This window comes from Aspergillus affinis (assembly GCF_023601865.1).
Source record: "Aspergillus affinis strain CMG 70 chromosome Unknown NODE_246_length_20186_cov_86_166692, whole genome shotgun sequence".
Lineage (NCBI taxonomy): Eukaryota > Fungi > Ascomycota > Eurotiomycetes > Eurotiales > Aspergillaceae > Aspergillus > Aspergillus affinis.
The window spans coordinates 1-20,186 of NW_026516027.1; the positions used below are offsets into that span (position 1 = coordinate 1).

At 46.6% G+C, this 20,186-nt stretch overlaps 5 protein-coding genes across 5 annotated transcripts; 4 read left to right on the forward strand and 1 right to left on the reverse strand.

Annotated features, from left to right (window-relative positions):
• Window positions 1-1,382: 1,382 nt before the first annotated feature.
• KD926_005021 (PLP-dependent cysteine synthase family protein) lies at window positions 1,383-2,336 on the forward strand (the record flags this gene model as incomplete). Its single annotated transcript, XM_053095430.1, has 1 exon — window positions 1,383-2,336. One exon carries the CDS (start codon window positions 1,383-1,385, stop codon window positions 2,334-2,336), a length of 954 nt encoding a protein of 317 aa, XP_052949897.1.
• Window positions 2,337-3,565: 1,229 nt separating this feature from the next.
• Window positions 3,566-4,499, forward strand: KD926_005022 (uncharacterized protein; the record flags this gene model as incomplete). The annotated part of the gene is made up of 4 exons (XM_053095431.1): window positions 3,566-3,613; window positions 3,674-3,969; window positions 4,059-4,359; window positions 4,410-4,499. 4 exons carry the CDS (start codon window positions 3,566-3,568, stop codon window positions 4,497-4,499), a joined length of 735 nt encoding a protein of 244 aa, XP_052949898.1.
• A 2,592-nt stretch (window positions 4,500-7,091) lies between these two features.
• On the forward strand, window positions 7,092-8,684 carry KD926_005023 (MFS transporter; the record flags this gene model as incomplete). The annotated part of the gene is made up of 2 exons (XM_053095432.1): window positions 7,092-7,711; window positions 7,787-8,684. The coding sequence occupies 2 exons, from the start codon at window positions 7,092-7,094 to the stop codon at window positions 8,682-8,684; spliced, it is 1,518 nt and encodes a 505-aa protein (XP_052949899.1).
• Window positions 8,685-9,162: 478 nt separating this feature from the next.
• On the reverse strand, window positions 9,163-10,335 carry KD926_005024 (alpha/beta hydrolase; the record flags this gene model as incomplete). The annotated part of the gene is made up of 1 exon (XM_053095433.1): window positions 9,163-10,335. The coding sequence occupies one exon, from the start codon at window positions 10,333-10,335 to the stop codon at window positions 9,163-9,165; it is 1,173 nt and encodes a 390-aa protein (XP_052949900.1).
• A 548-nt stretch (window positions 10,336-10,883) lies between these two features.
• Window positions 10,884-11,914, forward strand: KD926_005025 (NAD-dependent epimerase/dehydratase; the record flags this gene model as incomplete). The annotated part of the gene is made up of 2 exons (XM_053095434.1): window positions 10,884-11,295; window positions 11,352-11,914. The coding sequence occupies 2 exons, from the start codon at window positions 10,884-10,886 to the stop codon at window positions 11,912-11,914; spliced, it is 975 nt and encodes a 324-aa protein (XP_052949901.1).
• Between the last annotated feature and the right edge of the window lie 8,272 nt (window positions 11,915-20,186).

The following is a 20,186-nucleotide window of genomic DNA, read 5'->3' on the forward strand; positions in this document are numbered from 1 at the left end:
CTTTTTGGAGGCATGGTGGTGGTTTAAAAAATGTAAACAATGGTTGCTAAGGGAAAATTTGATAGGGTGACCGGTCGACCGGGATGACCGGTCGGCCGGGAATCACGTTAGATAAGTGGCCACACCGGCCACCCAATACACAACACATCCATCGCTTCCCGCACCTCAGAACCAAGGCATCCGTTTTTGTTGCCTAACTGTATGTAGTGTTCAAGACAGCATCGTTTACACGGACACACACTCCTTCCATTTTACGATATTGTTATTTTATCTCCAGTTTCGCCGCTTGATCACGTACGGTTACGATTACTTGAGTGATCGTTTACTTGGACATTTGCTTTGCTACTACACACTCTGCCACACGAACACGCTTTGGATATGGGTGCTTGCGTGTCTCTGCGATGGACTAGTCTGCACTACGCAGACGTCCAGCGAGCGCTTCCCATCTTTCACTAGTTAGTTAATGTCTGTATGGTTAGGCCCAATGTGGGCCTATACAGACTACTAGGTAGGCGGAGAATACACAATACCGTGTGGAAACCGTTGTCGGTTAGTAATTTTGCTTATTGATCTGTCCGCACAAATTGTCAGATTCGGACCAGTATTGAGAATTTGTCGATTGAAGAGGAGGACACGCTAACGCTAGCAGCAGGATGATTCAGCGCATACCCAATCTCCTATCTGTTCTGTATAGTAATCGGGTATTCTCAAAGAAGAAGTCCTGTAACACGCTAAACAACCCCTGAAGTATGACCTTCTGAACAGGGGCCTGCAGATAGTTCTCAAGAAAATCGATCAATCGCTGAATTGTTCAATTGGCCCTCATGAGTACTAGTCGATACCGATATCCGAGAATCTGACAGGATTTACTGCCTGTCAATTTGAACCATACATTCGTCATACCTGTAACCTGTATTTTCTGTCAGTAGATTTTGGTCAGGATGAGGAATCGATGTACTGGCTAATACTGAACATGGCCAATAGAATCAGATGATTGATTGAAGATGTTGAGATCTTAGTAGCATCTGCGTTGGAGAAACGATCGAAGAATATAGGCGGTGAAATTAATCCTGAGACGTACTGTACAGCAGCTTCTTATGTCTTCTCTATCTTCATTCCTGCATTTCGGAAATGGCCTTTCAGGTTCGGCCTTTGAGGCTCAATCGCCGAAGATGTCCGTTTCATGACTTATGCTGATAACTTCCTTCACATTTAATACGTGCTTCTTGCTGACCCACTCACTTACCGACTGCGTTGGTATCGCACAAATTTGTTTTGCCTTCCTGACATCCCTCCAGCGCCCAAGCCGTTCTAGCTGAGAAACCATCATTCAGCCCAAGACCCGAGTTTGAACCCCAAGCCAAATCAGCAAAGCTTACACCATGACTTCACCCCCCTTGCCTGTTGACTCCGCATTGGATGCTATTGGAAATACCCCTGTCGTGCGTCTCCGTCGCGTGGTTCCGGAAGGCCATGCCAACGTCTTTCTGAAGCTTGAATACTTGAACCCGACCGGTTCGTATAAGGATCGTATGGCGAGGTCCATGATTGAGCAAGCCGAGAATAAAGGGAAGCTGCAGCCGGGTATGACAGTTGTGGAAGCCAGTGGTGGCAGTACTGGCTCTTCTTTGGCATTTGTCTGTGCCATCAAAGGATACCAATTCAGGGTGGTTTCTTCCAACGCCTTTGCAGTCGAAAAGCTACGGACTATGCGTGCCCTGGGTGCCACATTCGACTTAATTCACAGCCCATCCGGCTCCGTCACAGCAGATCTTATCCCCTCTATGATATACCATGCACAAGGTGTTGCCAGCCAGGAAGGACACCTCTTCATCGACCAGTTCAATAATACGGACAGTCTCCCCGGGTATGAGTTAATCGGCAAAGAACTGATTGAACAATTCCCAGATGGAATTGATGCCTTCTGTGGCACGTTTGGTGCGGCTGGCATGGTCACAGGGGTGTCTCGAGTGCTCAAATCGAGGTGGCCAGAGACACGATTCATAGTCCTAGAGCCGGAATCTTCACCCGTCCTCACGGAGGGTCATGCCGGCTCACATAGCGTGGAGGGCGTTGGGGTGGGATTCATCCCACCTCACCTCAATCGCAGCTCATATGATGAGGCATGGGGTATCTCCGAAGAGGAGGGGCGTACTATGTGTCGGCGACTTGCCCAGGAAGAGGGACTGCTTGTGGGAACTTCCACTGGTCTTAATGTCGTCGCTGCCATTGCCCTGGCCAAGGAGCTAGGTCCTGACAAGACGGTGGTCACCGTTGCTGTTGACACCGGACTTAAATACATGAACGGAAACCTCTTCGCTGATAACGGAAATTAACGAGGATGGGATCAGCGTGTAGTACCAAATTGAACAAAGACTTGACAGTATCATTTCGGTTACTTGATGTTGAAGAGTTGTACTTGCCCATGATAGTTTAGTATCACTTAGGTCGGCTTTCAATCATTGCCATTGCTTTCCATTCCCCTATCAACCCAATTCGTAATCGCCTGCGTCCTTACAGGTTACATACTTTGCTTCACAAGGACACGATCAGCCTTCCGCGCATGTTAGATAGAATATAATTTATCAGCGGGCTCCGCTCACCACACCATCAGACAAACCTGGAGTCAGGAGTTGACTACGCGGGATCCCCAATCTCCGCATTAGTCCAGCGACCAACGTGAGGACCAAATCCGCGACACATAAACCCGCGTCTACTTGCTATTTGCACCCCCATCAATGGAAGTATTGGGTGTCAGTACGATGCATGGTTGGTCTGCTGTCCTCCTTTCTTCACCTTCGAGCATGATTCCATTTCAATTGAAAGTCCTGGAAGTCTTCACGGGCCCATGGGCCGGTCTTGGTCGGTTTTAGTCGAAGATCGTGTACAGGGAAGAGAGCAGGTGCGCGTTGAATAGCGAGGGCATCGGTAATTTGGGGGGAAGGGGGGTTAACATGGCTGTACGAGGGGTGGAGGTATTAGATTTGAGCTTGATATGTGTAGTAAATAAACCAAATCATACCATACTGAGCCCAGATCACTCACCAGAGTGTCAGAGTCGGCCATGACGGTTTGTGAAGGATAAGTTGTCGAGTTGGAACATTTTGGGAAATTTGTTGTATTATCAATGTCGGCGTAGTGATGCCGGTATACCGGAGGATTTATTTATCCAGGATGTTTTGTAATTCATATAATCATTGCTCCATAGCTACAAATTGTTAGGAGAATAAATACAGAAATAAAGAGTCTTGCACACCATTAATTAAACCCCTATATTTCCAATACGGAATACACCAATAAATAGCTTACTATTCTTGCATCATTGTGGTAAAACTGGCCCTCAATTAACGATTATTCATCTGGATCGTCTCATTTATGTTCTAACTTCTACCTACGGGGATCCACCAGTACCATTCTCTGCAGATGATATCATCCGCCGAGGTGATGACCAATCCACCCTGCATTTCTAAGCTTCAGCAATAGTAGCCTGCCAGAGACCTTTATATAGCTCTCTCCATTCCCAGTTCATTGCACTCGCCTAAAAGACATCATCCCCATATCAATCATGGCTTCCAAGTCTATCGCAATTATCGCCGGCGTCGGCCCGGGCACAGTACGGTCTACTTATACATCCAGCCCCGCTATATAAGTACAGCACTAACAAAACGTACAGGGCGCCTCGATCGCGAGAAAGTTTGCTAAGGCGTACACTGTTGTTGTTTTGGCCCGAAACCCAGAAAACTTCGACCCAGTCGTTCAGGAGATCAATGCCAGTGGTGGCCAAGCCTTCGGCATCAGCACTGATGTCTCAGACTCAAAGAGCGTGAATGCCGCCTTTGACAAGATCGCATCTCAATTCCCATCCTCCAAGGTTATCGCTGCGGTGTTTAATACTGGCGGCGGCTTAGTCCGAAAGCCATTCCTTGAACTTACTGAGCAGGATTACTCAATCGCACTTGCATCTCAAGCGTATGTTTTTTTCCCACATATTTTGCTCTCGATGAGAGCATATCAAAAAGCATAGGGATTTTGGGGTGTGGTACTAATTTGTATAATAGACAAGGTGCTTTCAACTTTGCTCAACACTCTCTCCCTCTCCTCTTGGATTCCCGTGAATCCTCCGAGTATCCTCCAACTCTGATCTTCACAGGAGCTACAGCCAGCTTGAAGGGTTCAGCTAACTTTGCTGCTTTTGCCTCAGGCAAGTTTGCACTGCGCGCGTTAGCACAGTCGCTTGCTCGTGAGTTTGGACCGCAGGGTGTGCATGTCTCACATACCATCATTGACGGTATCATTGACATACCCCGGACGAAGGCATGGGCCAATGAACACGTGGATGGGAAATTGAGTCCTGACGCTGTAGGTGCTATCTCGTTTGGTATATTGGTTTAGTCACTGACTTGCGTTAGATTGCGGACTCGTATTGGTATTTGCACACTCAGCCGCGGACGACGTTTGCCTTTGAATTAGATCTACGTCCGTATGTTGAGAAGTGGTAAACGTTTGATTTGAGTCCCGGGGGGCCTTTTAATCAATTGTGCATAACCTGAAAGAATTGACTCACTTTTATTTCCAAACAATTGGTGCGAAGAAAGAGCCAGGCTACTTCCACGGGCAAGCCCAGCAGTCATCAGTTTTCTCAGTGCTCAACATCTGGGGACTGATCTATGATTCGTTGATAATCTTTATTTTAATTTATTTCTATTCCAACCATCGCTAAGCTGGCACAAATGGAGACGAATGAGATATTTTGGCCTGCATGGGGCACCTGCAGTCTGAACACTGGCGACATAGGCCTCATTGACGGAGGGCTACCGCGCTGTGAGGGCTGCGGACGGGCCTGTGGCACTCCTTATGTTCTAGGAGGAATAATAGCTATGCGGGAGCATACGCGGTACATACATGAGGGGTTCCGCGGTGGGCAGGAAAGAAACCGTCGTGGAGAGAGCCCGGCTCTCCCTCGAAACGAACATCGCCGTTTCGAGGGAGAGGATATCCAAGCGATATTTGTGTGCGATGTCCAGCACGGAATATCGTGGGCCCGATGCAATGGCTCTCGCGCAACAGTCCCGAATGGAACCTATCATATTATCTGATCTCATTTTGGTTGGGTATCTACAGCCTTCTAATATCTGGCGGATTTCCCATTATGCAAATTCTGCACCAATATAACAGGGATCATAAAAGTGTATACAGTGCCACTGATGAAGTATTGGGCAATCTCTACATGAAAATTTCGAAGCGAGTATACCGTTTCATGCATCGCTTTCGCCCTGGTTTGGCGTCTTTTTTCACCTCTTTTCCCCTCATTTTCGAGTGCCTCAGGTTGTATGTGCTTGGTGGGTTAATCATATAAATTGTATAGTGGTGGTATGAAAGGACTCACGGTCCATGGCTATATGCTCAACTAGATAAATCTCCCTTCCTCTATACTGCCTGGCAACGTAATACTCATTTCGAGAAGCAGAGTGTTGTCGAAAAGTCCTTCCATACTGAATAAAAACACAGACGAACATCAGAACGGCACAAGCAATACCGAGGATGACGATGAAGACGATTTCCAAGACCCACCTTGGCAACCCACGGCGAAAGTGCCAATATAGACAGGGGTCCGAGCTTCGGTAGCCTCTCGCAGATGCTAGGAGGTAAACCTGAGATTGTAGGGGATGCGAGTGAACCGAATGGAGGAGCATGGAAACCCGACGTAAAGATTGTCAGAGCTGCCATCGCGTTTGCAATGGAGACGGGACGGTTGGCTCCTGAAACCTGAATCAGAGACCGCGCATGTGGTAACGCTATCAAATGTACATTTCCTACGGAGCGGTGCACACACTAGCTAGAGGGCTACATACGACCTAAGGTCGTGAAAAGCCCGAGGAATAAATATTAATAGTAATAATAATAATAATAATAATAGCCAATTCAGAAGACAAGGTATTTATGATTCGTCCGTGTGATTGGGTCCAAAGCTGTTCCGATAAACATAGAAACCAAGACACAAGTGGAACTAAACCATTCGGGTGTATTTTTCATCGGCAAGGCTAACTCAATTTGCAGAACAGATGCGCTAGCACGAACCTTAGTAGAACCCACTCCCGTCGGACTCTATTAATCCGTCCGGCGCGGAACCTCCCATCTTGCCATAACATCCGGTGTCAGCAATGCAGTTGAGTGCTGTGCCTGGGCTTTAGCCGACTTTGGCGACTACATTCTTGTTGGTTGTCCATATTTCAATGCCTTCAAGACGACATTTGGAACACGGCCAGGGTAAGGTATCCATACCAAATTTCCGATACAGCTGAACTTACTGTTATAGAATTGGACTTGAAGTCACCTTCGCAACAACGGTTGAAGGCGTGCGCCGAAGCGAAGAGCAAAGACTTTTGTGTCAAAGCACTCCCATTATATTCACCACATAATACGCTCGCTTTATTCCCATATTTTGCTCATATAAAACCCGATAAATTATTGAAGATTCATCTAGAACGCTACTACCCCGTAAATGTCCTAAGAGAGTACATGGAGTTCTGTACCAGAAATGGACTTCGTCTGAATACGCATTGGCTTTGGATTTCGAATCAACACGAGATCCCCACTTCTTTTTCGGTGCTTAGTTGAAGCCGAGAGCGAACGTTGGACTGGGAACTGCAAGAGATTTCGTGCTTTTTCGTGCTTTTTCGTGCTTTTGCATGCTTTGACTAGTCGATTTTCTAACTTTCACGGTGTTCTGGGCCTTTTTCCGATCCTTATTCATAATGTGGCGTCCCCATCGCAACGTAGTATCCAGAGTCGCGGATATAGTGGAGGAGCGAAGGGCCAATCTTACAATAGCGAATGAACTAATTCTCCACGGCCCCTTTTTTTCATACAAAGCTTTGAAATCTTTAACTCCAAATCTTATCCCCTTCTAGAACAGCTACGATGTTATATTGCCCTGAGAGTCCTATGGCCCCTGTTTCGTTCTTTCCCAATGTTGTTTTCTCTCACACACTTGGGCAGTGCTGCCACATATATATCTACGTACACGGGTATTTAGAGCAACCATGAATCCCCAACCATTTGACTCAACTATAACCATACCTCGCCTCAGTATGGAACACGGTTCCATCGAGGGGGGCGTCACCAACAACACTGTTCATAATAAGAACGAAACAGATATCGAGAAAGCGGTCGACACCCCACAACAGTCTGATGACTCCAGCGCAGATCCCAACCTTGTCGACTGGGATGGCAGAAATGACCCCGAGAACCCCCAGAACTACAGTAATCTGCGCAAATGGGCCATCACATTGACTATGTCCTCTATGACTATGTGGATCACCTTTGCATCCAGCGTCTTTTCGACTGCGACACTGGTGACCGCGAAGGAGTTCAATGTATCGGCTGAAGTAATGGTTCTCGGCACTAGTCTGGTTGTTTTTGGTTTCGCTCTAGGTCCCCTGTGCTGGGCACCGCTGAGTGAGCTATACGGTCGTCGCATCCCGCTGTTCTCAGGCTACCTCATCTTTGCTATCTTCCAGATCCCCGTGGCCGTCGCCCAGAACCTCGAAACCATTCTGGTCTGCCGATTTTTCATGGGTGTCTTTGGTTGCTCTCCTTTAGCCGTCGTTGGCGGTGCCCTGGCTGATATTTGGGACCCCGTGGACCGCGCAGTGGCTGTCGCTCTCTTCAGCTCGGCTACTTTTATGGGGCCTGTTCTTGGCCCAATTGTGTGAGTACTGAAATCACCTCAAGATATCTTTAAAAGACATTTCCAAAGCACTATCCAGAAACTAATATTCTTCAGCGGTGGTTTCCTCACGGATTCATACCTTGGCTGGCGCTGGACCGCATGGATCACCTTAATTGCATCCGCCTTCTTCGGTTTAATTGCTCTCTTTGTCGTTCCTGAGACCTACGGCCCAGTCCTCTTGCAAAAGAGAGCTGCCCGTCTTCGCATTGAAACCAATAATTTGGGCCACCATTCCTACTTGGATCTACACAAGCCCAAAATGTCAGACATCGTTACAAAGTACCTCTTCCGACCATTTCAGATGCTCGTGCAAGAGCCGATCCTGGTTGCTATGACCATCTACCTCGCCCTAGTTTACGGAATCCTCTACCTCTTTTTCGAGGCCTACCCATTTTCTTTTGGTGAAATCCGCGGTTGGACCCACGCAGGCATAGCTGCCATCCCATTCATCGCCATTATTATCGGCGTCTTGCTCGGTGCCTGTCTCATCATATACACCACGAAGACTCGTTTTGCGCGCAAACTTGCAAAGCATGGCAAGGTCGTTCCCGAAGAGCGCCTCGTGCCAATGATGATCGCCTCTGTATTGCTGCCAATCGGTCTGTTCTGGTTCGGCTGGACTTCCAGCCCAAATATCTCCTGGGTGCCACAGGTCATTGCCGGCGTGCCTATTGGTCTGGGTATCCTGGTTATTTTTATGCAGGGTCTCAACTACCTCATTGATGTGTACATGATGTTTGCCAACTCGGCCATCGCGGCAAATACTCTCGTCCGTTCGACATTGGGTGGCGCGTTCCCGCTATTCGCTACACAAATGTACCAGAATCTAGGCGTACCTTGGGCATCTAGTGTTCTGGGTTTCATTACTGTGGCTATGATTCCCATTCCTATTTTGTTCTTTATCTATGGGTCCAGAATTCGCGCTATGAGCAAGTTTAGTCCTAAGTTCTAGGCAATTGATCTGCCTGTCTGTCTCACATTTTCAGGCGCACAATCAATACGTAGATCTCATTGGGAGCTTGCTTTTCACATGCATTATTATGATGGCAGCTCTGTGTGGTGAGGTCGCCTTTGATACAGAAGACCTGTCCCATGTTCTATGATAGAAATTTACAAGGTCTAAACGAGGATCCAAATTCTGTGCAATATTTTCAGAGCAAACTAAAACAGTATGGACTAGTATACATTGTAGATGAATGAGATCAAACGGAATCAATCAAGGATGGTAGAACTGATTGAAGAAGAAAAGAACACCCTCAAGGGTAGGTTGAAATACCCCCCAAAATGGGCCGATACTTGGTGGTTACAACATCGAGATTACCAAGATAACTTGTTTAAAAGAAATGTGGATCCAGAAGCAACGAATCCTTTGCTAGCGGTAAGTTGCCGCTCCATAGTTCTCACAAGTATTAATGATTTGATTCTCCGTATTAACACACATGCTCGTCCATCCAATCATGCGCCACCGCGTACGCTACAGTAGCCTCGTAATGGAGGTTAATGCAGTGTCCGATATTGTCGATCACGGTGACCGAAAAGCTGGAGGCAGCGGGAAACAGAGACGACACACGGGCTGGGCCTGAGGTCTTCCCCTGTCCACATTCGCCGCCCGGCCCTGAGCCATCCAAGGTCTCATTGACAAAGCAAAAAGTCGCGTCTTGGTCGCCCGTAATCACCGTCACCGGGCCAGAATAGTTAGTCGCAACCTTTGCCAGGCTAGCCGTAGCCATTTCCCCCACGGAAACTGTCTGTTGGATATCAAAGTCGAGTGTAAACACCTGGGGATCAAAGGTGCCATTGCGGCCGTAAAACGCCTTTTGTCTTCCAGGCTGGGATGATGTTACCAGATACCCGTCATCCAGGCTACCGAATCTGGCCGGAAACGCCTCCTTTGCCGGCAGGAGCCCGGTTTCCAAGACGAGCGGCGAGTCGGACTCGGCAGCGTACCCCGTAAGCATCAGGGCATCGACGGCATTGGGGTACATGGCGGCCAGCTCGACGCCAATCATGGATCCGAGCGAATGGCCAACATAAATGACCTTTTCAAACGACCGTCCGCGGATGATTTGTCCCCGCTTCAGCTGGGCGGCGATCTGGTTGGCCACCGCCGCGTGCAGAGGAATTTGGTCGATGTGGAATGGATTGGGGCGCGAGGAAGCGCCGTTACCAGCACGATCGATCGACAGCGTGGCGTACCCTCTTCGGGTGGCAAATTCCACCCAGGAGTAGAGCCGCGACTGGACGCCCGACATTCCCAGGGCAAACCAGTAGTCCTTGGTGTACGTGATGCCATGGACAAGCAGTTGAATTGCGTCTCGACGGGGGGAGGAGCCTACTGGCTCGCAGTAGCGGGCGCTGATATTCAGCGCAGTGGACTCGTGGGCCCAGGTCGAGCTGTTGGATGTCAGCGCCAGCTCAGACAGCAGGGCGATCACAGAGCTGCCATTGGTGAGGACCGAATCTTCTAATTGACGGTTCCAAGAAGAGGCGTGCAAGGGAATGACGAGATCCGAGCAATCAGCAGGGCTGTTCCAGGGTTTGCTGAGCGACGACGAGATGAAGAGAGTGCATAATGCTACCTTCAGATACTGGAAGTTGAACATGGCGTCCTAAATGTTCCGGCTCGAGTAATGAGGTCCGTGGACAAGATGATGTGCAAAGCAGCTTTTATGGAATTCGAGATGTCTGCTCCCCCCCTGAGCATAAAGACAAAGTTCCACTTCAGCTGGTCAAATATTTTCCCGGCTGTTAAAGTTTAGAGCCTTTCCTAATTTCCGTGGATCAGAGCTGCTGTGGATTGAGAGGAAGATGTGGTGAATAACCGTCGTGACCAGCTTGGACACCCAAGTCAGCCGCCCTCTCATTTCAAAGCATTATTCATCATTAGTTAGTTAACTAAGTGGGCAGGGCGCACCGCTTTGTAAGATTGGTTAGTTATCTAATTATCTCCGTCTCCGAAAGCTTGCTTATAAACAAGCAAACTACGGTACGACATGACTTTAGAGGTGCGCATTTATAAGAATTATTAATCGGTAATTAGACGTCATCTAACTAATTCAACTCGATATTGATTTATCAGCGTTTCTTGCCCAGTTTGCACTATATAATTCGAATCCTGAACTGACTTCCACAACACCAAACAACTCCCACAATGTCTCTCGTCCTAATTACCGGAGCAACAGGCTTTATCGGCTCCCAGGTCGTCCTTCAGACACTGGAAGCCGGTCACAATGTCCACCTCGTCGTCCGCCGCCCCGAGCAAGCCGACAAGCTGCGCCGGATTTTCTCCAAATACAACGAGAAACTATCCTTCGCCGTGCTCCCCGATATCACCGCACCAGGCGGCTTTGACGATGCTCTCCAAGGCGTAGACTACGTTATCCACGTGGCTTCACCCATAGCTGGCTCTGGAGAGTCGGATCTCCTTATCCCTGCCGTAAAGGGGACAGTCTCAGTGCTGGAGTCGGCGATGAAGCTTCCGAGTATTCGGAAGGTGGTCATCACGGCCTCGATTCTGTCCATTATACCGTTAACACCACCCGCGGATGGCGCAGTTGTGAAAGGTACCTCTCCTGGCTGCCTTCAATCCTAAGAGTACGAACCCACTAACATTAACAAGAGGACAACGACTTCGACTTCACCTTCGACGCGGAAAGTCCCGCTGCCCTCTCACCCATAGGCCAATACCACGCGAGCAAAATCGCCGCCCACAAGGCCGTGATCGACTTCGTGGCAACTAACAACCCGTCTTTCGATGTGGTGACCATTCACCCCGTCCTCGTCTTCGGTCGCAGTCTCGTTCAGGAAACTGCCGAAGAACTATCCGGTAGCAACGGGATGCTCTTCCAAACGCTTATGTCAGGGACTCCGTTCGGGAAACAATTCCTCGGCGTACACGTTAGCGATGTCGCCTCGGCGCATGTCAGCGCTCTTACGAGAAGCGGTAGCTCTATTAAGGGTGTACAGCCGTACCTTGTTTCGTCTAAAGCGCGCCCGTGGCACGAGGTGCATGATTTCGTGAAAAGTCGGTATCCTGGTCTCGATATTAAGCTGCCTCCGTTGGATACGTTAAGCTACGAGGTCGATACGACCAGGGCGCGCCGAGAGCTGGGGATTGAGTTTCTGGGGATGGAGGTGCAGGTTGCGGACCTTTTGGATCAGCAGTTGGAGTTAAGAGGGTAGTGCGTATCTAGTCATATTACCAGACCGCTAGTTGGCAGCGCTGATGTGGTGATACTGTACTTCCTCTAAGTGGGGCTACGGCTAGTTTAAGGGGTTAAATCCAGCTCATGCCAATTTAGATCGCTAATTTTGACCAATTCCAGAGCATTTGCAGTTTACCGAATTGGGATTCCTGGCAAGCCTTATGTAGAGGTTCATAAACTTTACTCTTAATGGGGAAACTGAAAAACTCGGCTAGCTTAAGCCATGCAGCCAAAATTGTTCTATAAGTGGGAGGGATTGATGTTGTAGTTCAAAGGAAGATAAATTGATTGTGCTTTCAGAGGGAAGACGTGAGGCTATTATATACACGACGAGAAGACCAAGTTGATTTCCAATCAACCAGTCAACTTGATGCTTCCTATAGGAATCGTGGGAATTAATTCCGATGATGCGGTTCTGTTCCTGGTCTGCACCAGCCTCATATCACAACAATTGCGCCTTGCCTGGGTAAGGAAAAGCAACCGCATCGAAATTGTATTGAGATTTGGTCTGATATATGGAGCTAATTGACCAAGGGGAACCAATCCAAAAAAGATGTGTTGAATTAAATTAATTGAAAAAAGATGAAAAGAGTGAATGATGCGAGGACAGGTTAGGATTTCCTTGCTTACAGGAGTACGGAATGGATGTCGCGATTCTCGGAGTGTCAAAAATCCTTAGTACAAATATAGAAATCACGATACAAATGGAACTAAACCATTCCTGGTGTATTTTACTGCCCCACTTTCCTCGTCATTAACTAATCATCGGCCAGGCTAACTCAATTTGCAGAGCAGGAGCGCTAGCACGAACCTTAATTGAACCCGCTCCAGTCGGTATCTGTTGATCCATCTGGCGTGGAACCTCATAAGCGCAATTAAGGTTCATTCTAGCGCATATGTTTCACAAATCAGGTTAGCCAGAGCTAGTACACAGGATGAACCGAAATTAACGCAGTTAACTAATTATCGGGCAAGCTGAGATAGTATGGGCTAGTAATCCTCTTTGACGAATAGGCAACACTGGTGACACGCGCTGTGGCCCTGAAACAAAAAAAAAGTGCGAAAAGTGAAGCGGAGCCGAGTGGTCACATGAAAGTCAAACGCTTGGTTTTGATAAGGTACCAGAAAGATACATGCATTTCGCTTTAGTATCGGCCAATCATACACATACCAAGTGGTGTAGCACAGTGGGGAATAAGGTGCGATGATTGGATGAGCATGGCTGCCAAAATATATCCGTAGAGTCAAAATGGATTGAACAGAGGGGTCTCCTCGGTATAAAATGTGTATGTGCATTCATCTGGCGAATCAGCATCACGTGTGACGTGGACCTCCTTTAGCTGATCCATTGCACGACACAATGACCTAGCAGGCTGAAGGAATAAATGACATTTGTGTTTATATAATCTATTAGTGTGAGTCGCACGTTTACATGTCCGAAGCTTCTTGCCACATAGCAGTGGCGCACTCGTATTCCTAATACTGCACGCCCCCCACCTGGCGGTGAGGGTGCGCATCAGTAGTAGGTTAATCGTCACAACATGGTCAAATTTGAAGCTGTTTACACGATTCCTTAACGCAACAGTTTCGAATGAAACGTAAAAATTAATCCACCACCTGCTGCTGCCTTTTCTGTATCTAAATATATCTGATTTCCCTGCGCAACCTCGGCTAAAGATGGTTGGTTCTGCTTTTTCTTGGCCTCTCTTGCTACGCGTTTAGCCACCTTCACTGCTTCCTTCTGCTTCCTAACTTCAATTGAGTAGTTTGCATCACGAACTCGCAATATAAGAGAGCCAGAAAGTGGTTTCACCTGGCGCCTATTAAAATCACGTTGTAGCGGCCGACGTGAAGCTGTTACAGTAGAAGTGGAAAACAGATTCCCCCTTAGACATACACGCTTTCTTTCCTGGTGACCCACTAGGGAGCCAAATCTGGATCGCTTAGTATCAGATCGCTCGTAGAGCCAATCATAACGCCGGAAGCCCCAACAGGCGGCTTTCTTTAACCGAATTAAGCCTAGCCAATTTAGTGTAGGGCGCTAGGAAAGGAAACCTCTCTGTCTGGGGGGAATCTGTTTTCGCCTTCTACTGTATTCGACGAAAAGAACTGCTTGTAAGCGCCGCATTTTCCATGATCATATCCCGGTGTTTCGTAACACGGAGGCGTTGTATACCTATCTCAGAGAGGGTAGCACGGATTCAGAGACGTTTTTGCCAAAAATAGCAATCACAGAGCCTAGGAGCGCAACTTGAAAGCATTGTCTTTTCGGATGAATGTAGCGTGCAATGGACACCTAGCATAAACGCTGAATACGTTACTCGATTCGAAGGAAAAACATATAGGTGTGATCTAGTCTTGTTCAAGACACATGTGAAGGATATTCCCCAAGTGGTATGGGCAGGAATACGGCTAGGTAGCCGCACGAAATTAGTGGTGCTTAAACGGGACTACTCTAAGAATAAAAGGGCAATTACACCACGAATTTATATATTGGGGCGCTCGAAAAAGAGTCAGTTAAAACCTAAACGCCCGGTATGGTATTCCAGCAAGATAACGCGAGAATCCACGTATCAAAAGAGGCGAAAGAGTAGTTTGGAACTCATTATATACATGTCCCAAATTGGCCGCCATATTCGCCCGATTTAAACTCTATTGAGCCAGTATGGAGGCTATTAAAAGTGTTGGTATCACCAGCTAGATACCGTGTACACAGTGAAGTGAACAGTGTTCATGCTCCTAAGCAAAAGTCGATTGATTCATGTATGATAGATGTCGGTGTGTATGAGGGCCTACTTGCTTGCTTCACCTAGCCCCGGTGTCATCCAACCTGGCCGTACCTCCTTACACCCTAGTAGCGCTTCAATATATAGAAACTATTAGATTTAAAATAGAGCAGTTTTGGTCAGGCTGTTACTCTGCCCTTTTTTTTTAACGACAAGGGTTAGGGCCCAACCGTGCGCTAGGTCTTTTCTAATAACAATAGTTTAGTTAACCAAGTTAACTTTTGGGCGACAGAAATATTAGTCATCTGTTATGAAATGCACAGGGGAAGGAGGGCAGAATAACACTGTATCGGCTACACGCACGTAGCCTACTAAGGAGCGAATGCCTTTTGAATGATAGGGCTCCTGATTCTCTTGCATAACGATTAATCTCCTCTTCTATGATAGATAAAGGGGTAAGTTCCTCAGGGATTCGAGTGTGCGGGCCAAGCCGCTAGGTCACGTAATCTCATAGATTCGTATCATCATCAGACCACCTCAAGCACAATCCACTTATAGCACATAATTTCTGTTGGACGGTAGGGTGTGTTATAAGCGAGAGTTGACTGTACCGTCATGGTACATTATACTGGAATAATAAGTAGCTGCCTAGTTAAGTTTTCCCGAACTTTCTCCAGCCTACGGGGCCCATTTTTTTGGATGTATGTAGATCAGAATGCTAGCTCGTCTGCTTGAAACACCAGGGTGGGTTGAGTTCAAGACATAGCGAATGGTATCAAATCGTACGTGGGTAGTGGAGATCTTGTGGATTATTTATAAATAGAAATAATCCTGAAATTCTCAGTATATGTCGTAATGCCCTCATTTAACATATCTCAAATGGATGAGACCTGCATTTTATCCCGTAGTGACACTACTTAAGTTATCCCAAACGCACCTCAGTCTACTAGAAGATGTCTTGGTCCAGAAATATGCCAACAAATACCCAATTTTCTTAAAGGCAATGACAAAGTCGTTTGACGACTACTTGAGAAGACCTGCAGATATATTAAAAGTCGTTAAAGTTGACTGTTGAAAGACGTCATTAAAGATAAAATCCCCCAGTAATGGTTTTACCGTTTTGAATATTCGAGTCCAACGGATATCTTTCTTTTAATTTTCTAACGACATTCGGTAATCAACTGTTTTTAAACTTTTTAATTATATATCTTCAGTTGCCTCATTAATAATTTCAAAGTTTGGCTTAGATTAATATCGCTTGACTCCTTTTAACGACCTTTTCGAATAATCATTTCTCCAGATGTTCCGCGGTGAAAAGGAGAGGGTGGTAAAAAGAGAGAGTAATAAAAAAGAGAAGGTAGTAAAAAGAGAGTAGTAAGTGAATTTTTAAGGTTATCCACTGAGTATTTAACCTTTTCGTCCGCTATTTCATTCGGACTACATGTTCACTTCTGTATCGCAAATTTATCAATTGAATTGGTACCCTGCTTGTTATCTCCTGAGCCAAGAACTTCCCGATACGGACTTCCGATACGAACTTCCCAGTACGGAGAAACCTTCCTGAATGCATTCCTGCCTAAGGCAGAGCCTCAGTTAGTACATAGAGGCCTTAGATTCTCGCTCCTAGATAGCCTTTCCTCTCCATGGGAAAATTCCTTGACTACGAGTCATAAACAAACTAGTCTTTTACTAGGCTCCTTTGTAGACCGTCACACTGCTCGTTGGAGCAGAAGAGTGATGCACCTCGAATTGGCATTAAATTGATAAATAGAAGATAAGCTGGCCGCAGAAAGTGGTTTTCAATATCTGATCAATTATTGAAGATCGTATTCCTGACCCATTTAGCTTGCTAGTAGATTGCCGTTTGAATATTTTTGGCGAAAGCTCTTTCAGTCTGCATTTACGGCAGCAATAATTAGGACTGTAAAGTAGCTGATTACGATAGAATGCATGTAATATTTTTCTATATCTATCAAAACTAACCATGAATAACATACTTCTAGTAAATACCTAGAAAGCTAAGGCGACTCGTACGAAGTATTAATTTAGGGGGCCGCTCGGTACACACCCTTCTGGCTCGGGGCACACCCCCCAGTCACGTGTCAGCTATAAGATAAGAACTTTGAGTGGGGGGGGGGGGGGGGTCCTTCCTAATTCGGAACGAAACGATTAAATAGTATATCTATCTTATACTAAAAAAACAAAGATACGGAGTTTTATGCCTATATAAAGGTTGTTAAACAAAGATAGAAGAAGAGATTTAACATAGTTTCAAAGCATTTTAAGTTAGTACATCATACATAGAGAAAAAGTGATCAGTAATATTCGTAGTCCTCATTATCACGTCTAACGTGCCTGATCCTTCTTCTATATCGAGATTTCTGGCTCATAAGGGCTGCAAGGGGGTCAGGCAATAAAGAACGGACAATAGAGCTTGCAGGCCGCCTACCACGCTTGCATGTTACGGTAGAAGGCGGAATCGGATTAGGAAAGGGAATTTGCTCAGAGATTTCCGTAGAATTATAGGTTTCTTCTGCTAGCATCTCTGTGGGGGCGTTATCTAGAACTGCGGGTAGGAATAAAGGGATAACTGGGTTATTTCGTGAGCCAGTTAGCTTACTATTTCGAGTAGGATTCTCGCTGACAAGGACCCTTTCAAATTCAGATAGCCTGCGCGCAGTTCCAGTAATCCGATCAGGTCGTAAGGCGGGTAGGGATCTAATTATATTATTAGATGATCTCGAAAGTCTTCCCCGAACAGAAGAAACAATGAGGGATTCAAGAATCATTGCGCGGGGGTCAGGGGGAGGTATATCCTTTGGCAAATATAGATGCTACTGCTTGTGGAAGTCATCTAACTTTAGAGACTGCTGTATTTCGATATAGCGCTTAATAATATGAATGCAAGGGAGGCCTATTGTTACACGCGTAACAGCTGTATAAATATCAGGAATAGGACGTTTGCCTGCAAGGAAATAGCGCTCGTAATTCTGCTGAACCAGCGTTAATGCCTTCTGCGATATCTTCGTCAAAATATTACCAAATAAGAACGTTCTTAGGAGAGTTATTAGCTTCAATCCTTGCTGAATTTAACGTACTTTATTGCACTGGTCATAGACGTGCGTAATCGTGCGGTTAAACGACTGAATAATATAGACATGATCAGCAACAGAGGTACTAAGATCCGATTTAAACTGTGCATAAGCTCTCTTGCCGCGTAAGGTTGTCCGCAGGCTAATATAGAAGTAGGTATTAGTAAAACACTTGAGAATACGCTTTTTCGTGATCTCATTGAGCTATTCCTTCTCAATATAGCTTATTAACGGGCCAAAGATCTCGCCATTATACAGGTCTTTGAACCTTTTCCAGGCCTGGTCTGACTGTTCAACTATAGGGGTTTCAATAACATTCTACTACTCATTCAACATAAGCTTCCAGCGTGCGTAGACCTCTGCATGAAATGCCTTCATAGCATCCTTATCCTTCGGATCTGGTACAGTATCCATGCTATCTCGGAGATCTTTGCGGAAACATACACAAGTTTTAGAAAGGATGTTCTGGTTCATATGCCAAAGGCATATAAGAATATCAGTTGTAGGAAAGACCTTTTTATATGCATTAATAAGTGCCTGCTCTTTATCCGTAAGAATCGTCAGTGGTGGCCGGGCTGCAAAATAGGTATATATCTTGGCTAAATTCCGAATAGCGAAGTTATATGATGGCTGTTTCTCATTGTGCATAAAGGCGAATCCCGCGTAGAAAGTATAGCCTGTAGACGTAACCCCAGTAATATCTAGAAGTGGCATCTTGTACTTGTTCGTCTTGTAAGTACAATCTATAATAAGGATATATGGATTGCGCTAGAGGAGTTCAAGGCAGCTTCGATAAGTGCAAAAGAAGCCTGTTAAACGATTATCTCCATCTAGCATGTGGTTGAATAGCCAATTTCCTTCTTTTAGGAGAACAGTCAAGAGTGCCTGTATTGAAGGGCGTTCATCAAGGAATTCACGATAAAGGTTTTGCCGTAGGTTATAGATATCCCGTAGGATTAGATCGTTAGAGTCGTTCTGCCGAGCTGCCTCAAGAATCTGACGCGGGTGGATACTAGCATTTAATTGCGCTGTAATAACTTTAAGAAGCTTTTTCCTCTCCCGGATACGAAGGCATAGGACTGTATATATTGGTAAACCTTCATGATTATGACTAGCGTTAAGCGACTTTCAATTGGGAAAGTCCTACAGGCCAGTTAAGCTTCTCAACACTGGGAAATTTCTTGAAGCAATAATCGTACGAATTAGCTATCTCGTGGAGACTGAGTGTCTGCTTCCAAAGACCCATTTTGGTAGTCGGCGAGGCATCTCTACGGATCACGCTATACACAGCATTATTGACCAAATCAAACTGGCTAGGGAAAAGGGCAAGCTAGTGGTGTCCTTACTGATGCAGGATGTATCAGAAACATACGATAACGGGTCTCAGGAACGACTACTCTATAACCTCAAAAAGCATTGACTGGGGAAACTCGTGCCTTGGGTTACGGCCATTCTATAGAACCGAAGCACGACATGTAGCGGAGGCACTGAATACAGAGCTATACCTACCACCGACCGCGATTCATATGAGCCGCGTCACGAAAGAAACTGCTCTACGGCTACGAACAGGACCAGCATTCGCAGTCCCCCAACAATACTACGACGCCGATCGAAGGATGAGAGAGAGTGGTCTGGGTGAACACTTATGGAGGCGCAAGCCGGGAATACGGGCTGATGCCTTGCGGCTTCCCGGGTTCTTTGGCGAGGCACTAGGGGAGCTGGAAAGCATTCGTCTAGGCACCATGGCAAACACCACCAGAGGTAATCATCGAGGACAGAGAAATCACTGTGAACAACCATAACCAGATTCTATCCAAAGGTCCAAGAAAAAGACTCTTGATTCTCTACACCAACGGGAGTGGTATTGAAGGGAGAATCGGAGCAACAGCAGCCGTGAATCCCGAGGATCAATATACTTATAGCTAAGGTAGGCGACGAAGATACGTCTACTATGTACGCTACCGAGCTTCGCGCTATCAAGTTGGCACTCACATTAATCTTGGAGAGCACGAAAATGTAGACAGCACAGGCGAAAAAAGGGCTTGTCATCTTCACAGATCGCCAAGCGGCATTGAAGGCGCTACGCCAACCGTGGATGCCTTCGGGACAAGTCTACCTGGAAGGATGCATCGACCTGATCATCAGGGAGTGGTCGGTGATTGAATTTTTGGTAACGAATGACATGGAAGCAATAAGTCTGACTGATTGAACATCTCCTGACAGCCAATTGTATAGGGAGAAGTATTAAATTGATTTATTTTGTTTACCAAAGGGTAGTTCCTGGCATTCAATGATATTGAGCACAGAATTACTAGCGCACAGCGGTTTATTCCAGAACTGCTAAATCGACTCCGCCGGGGGGGGGGGGGGGGGGGGGGGGGGGGGGGGGGGGGGGGGGGGGGGGGGGGGGGGGGGGGGGGGGGGGGGGGGG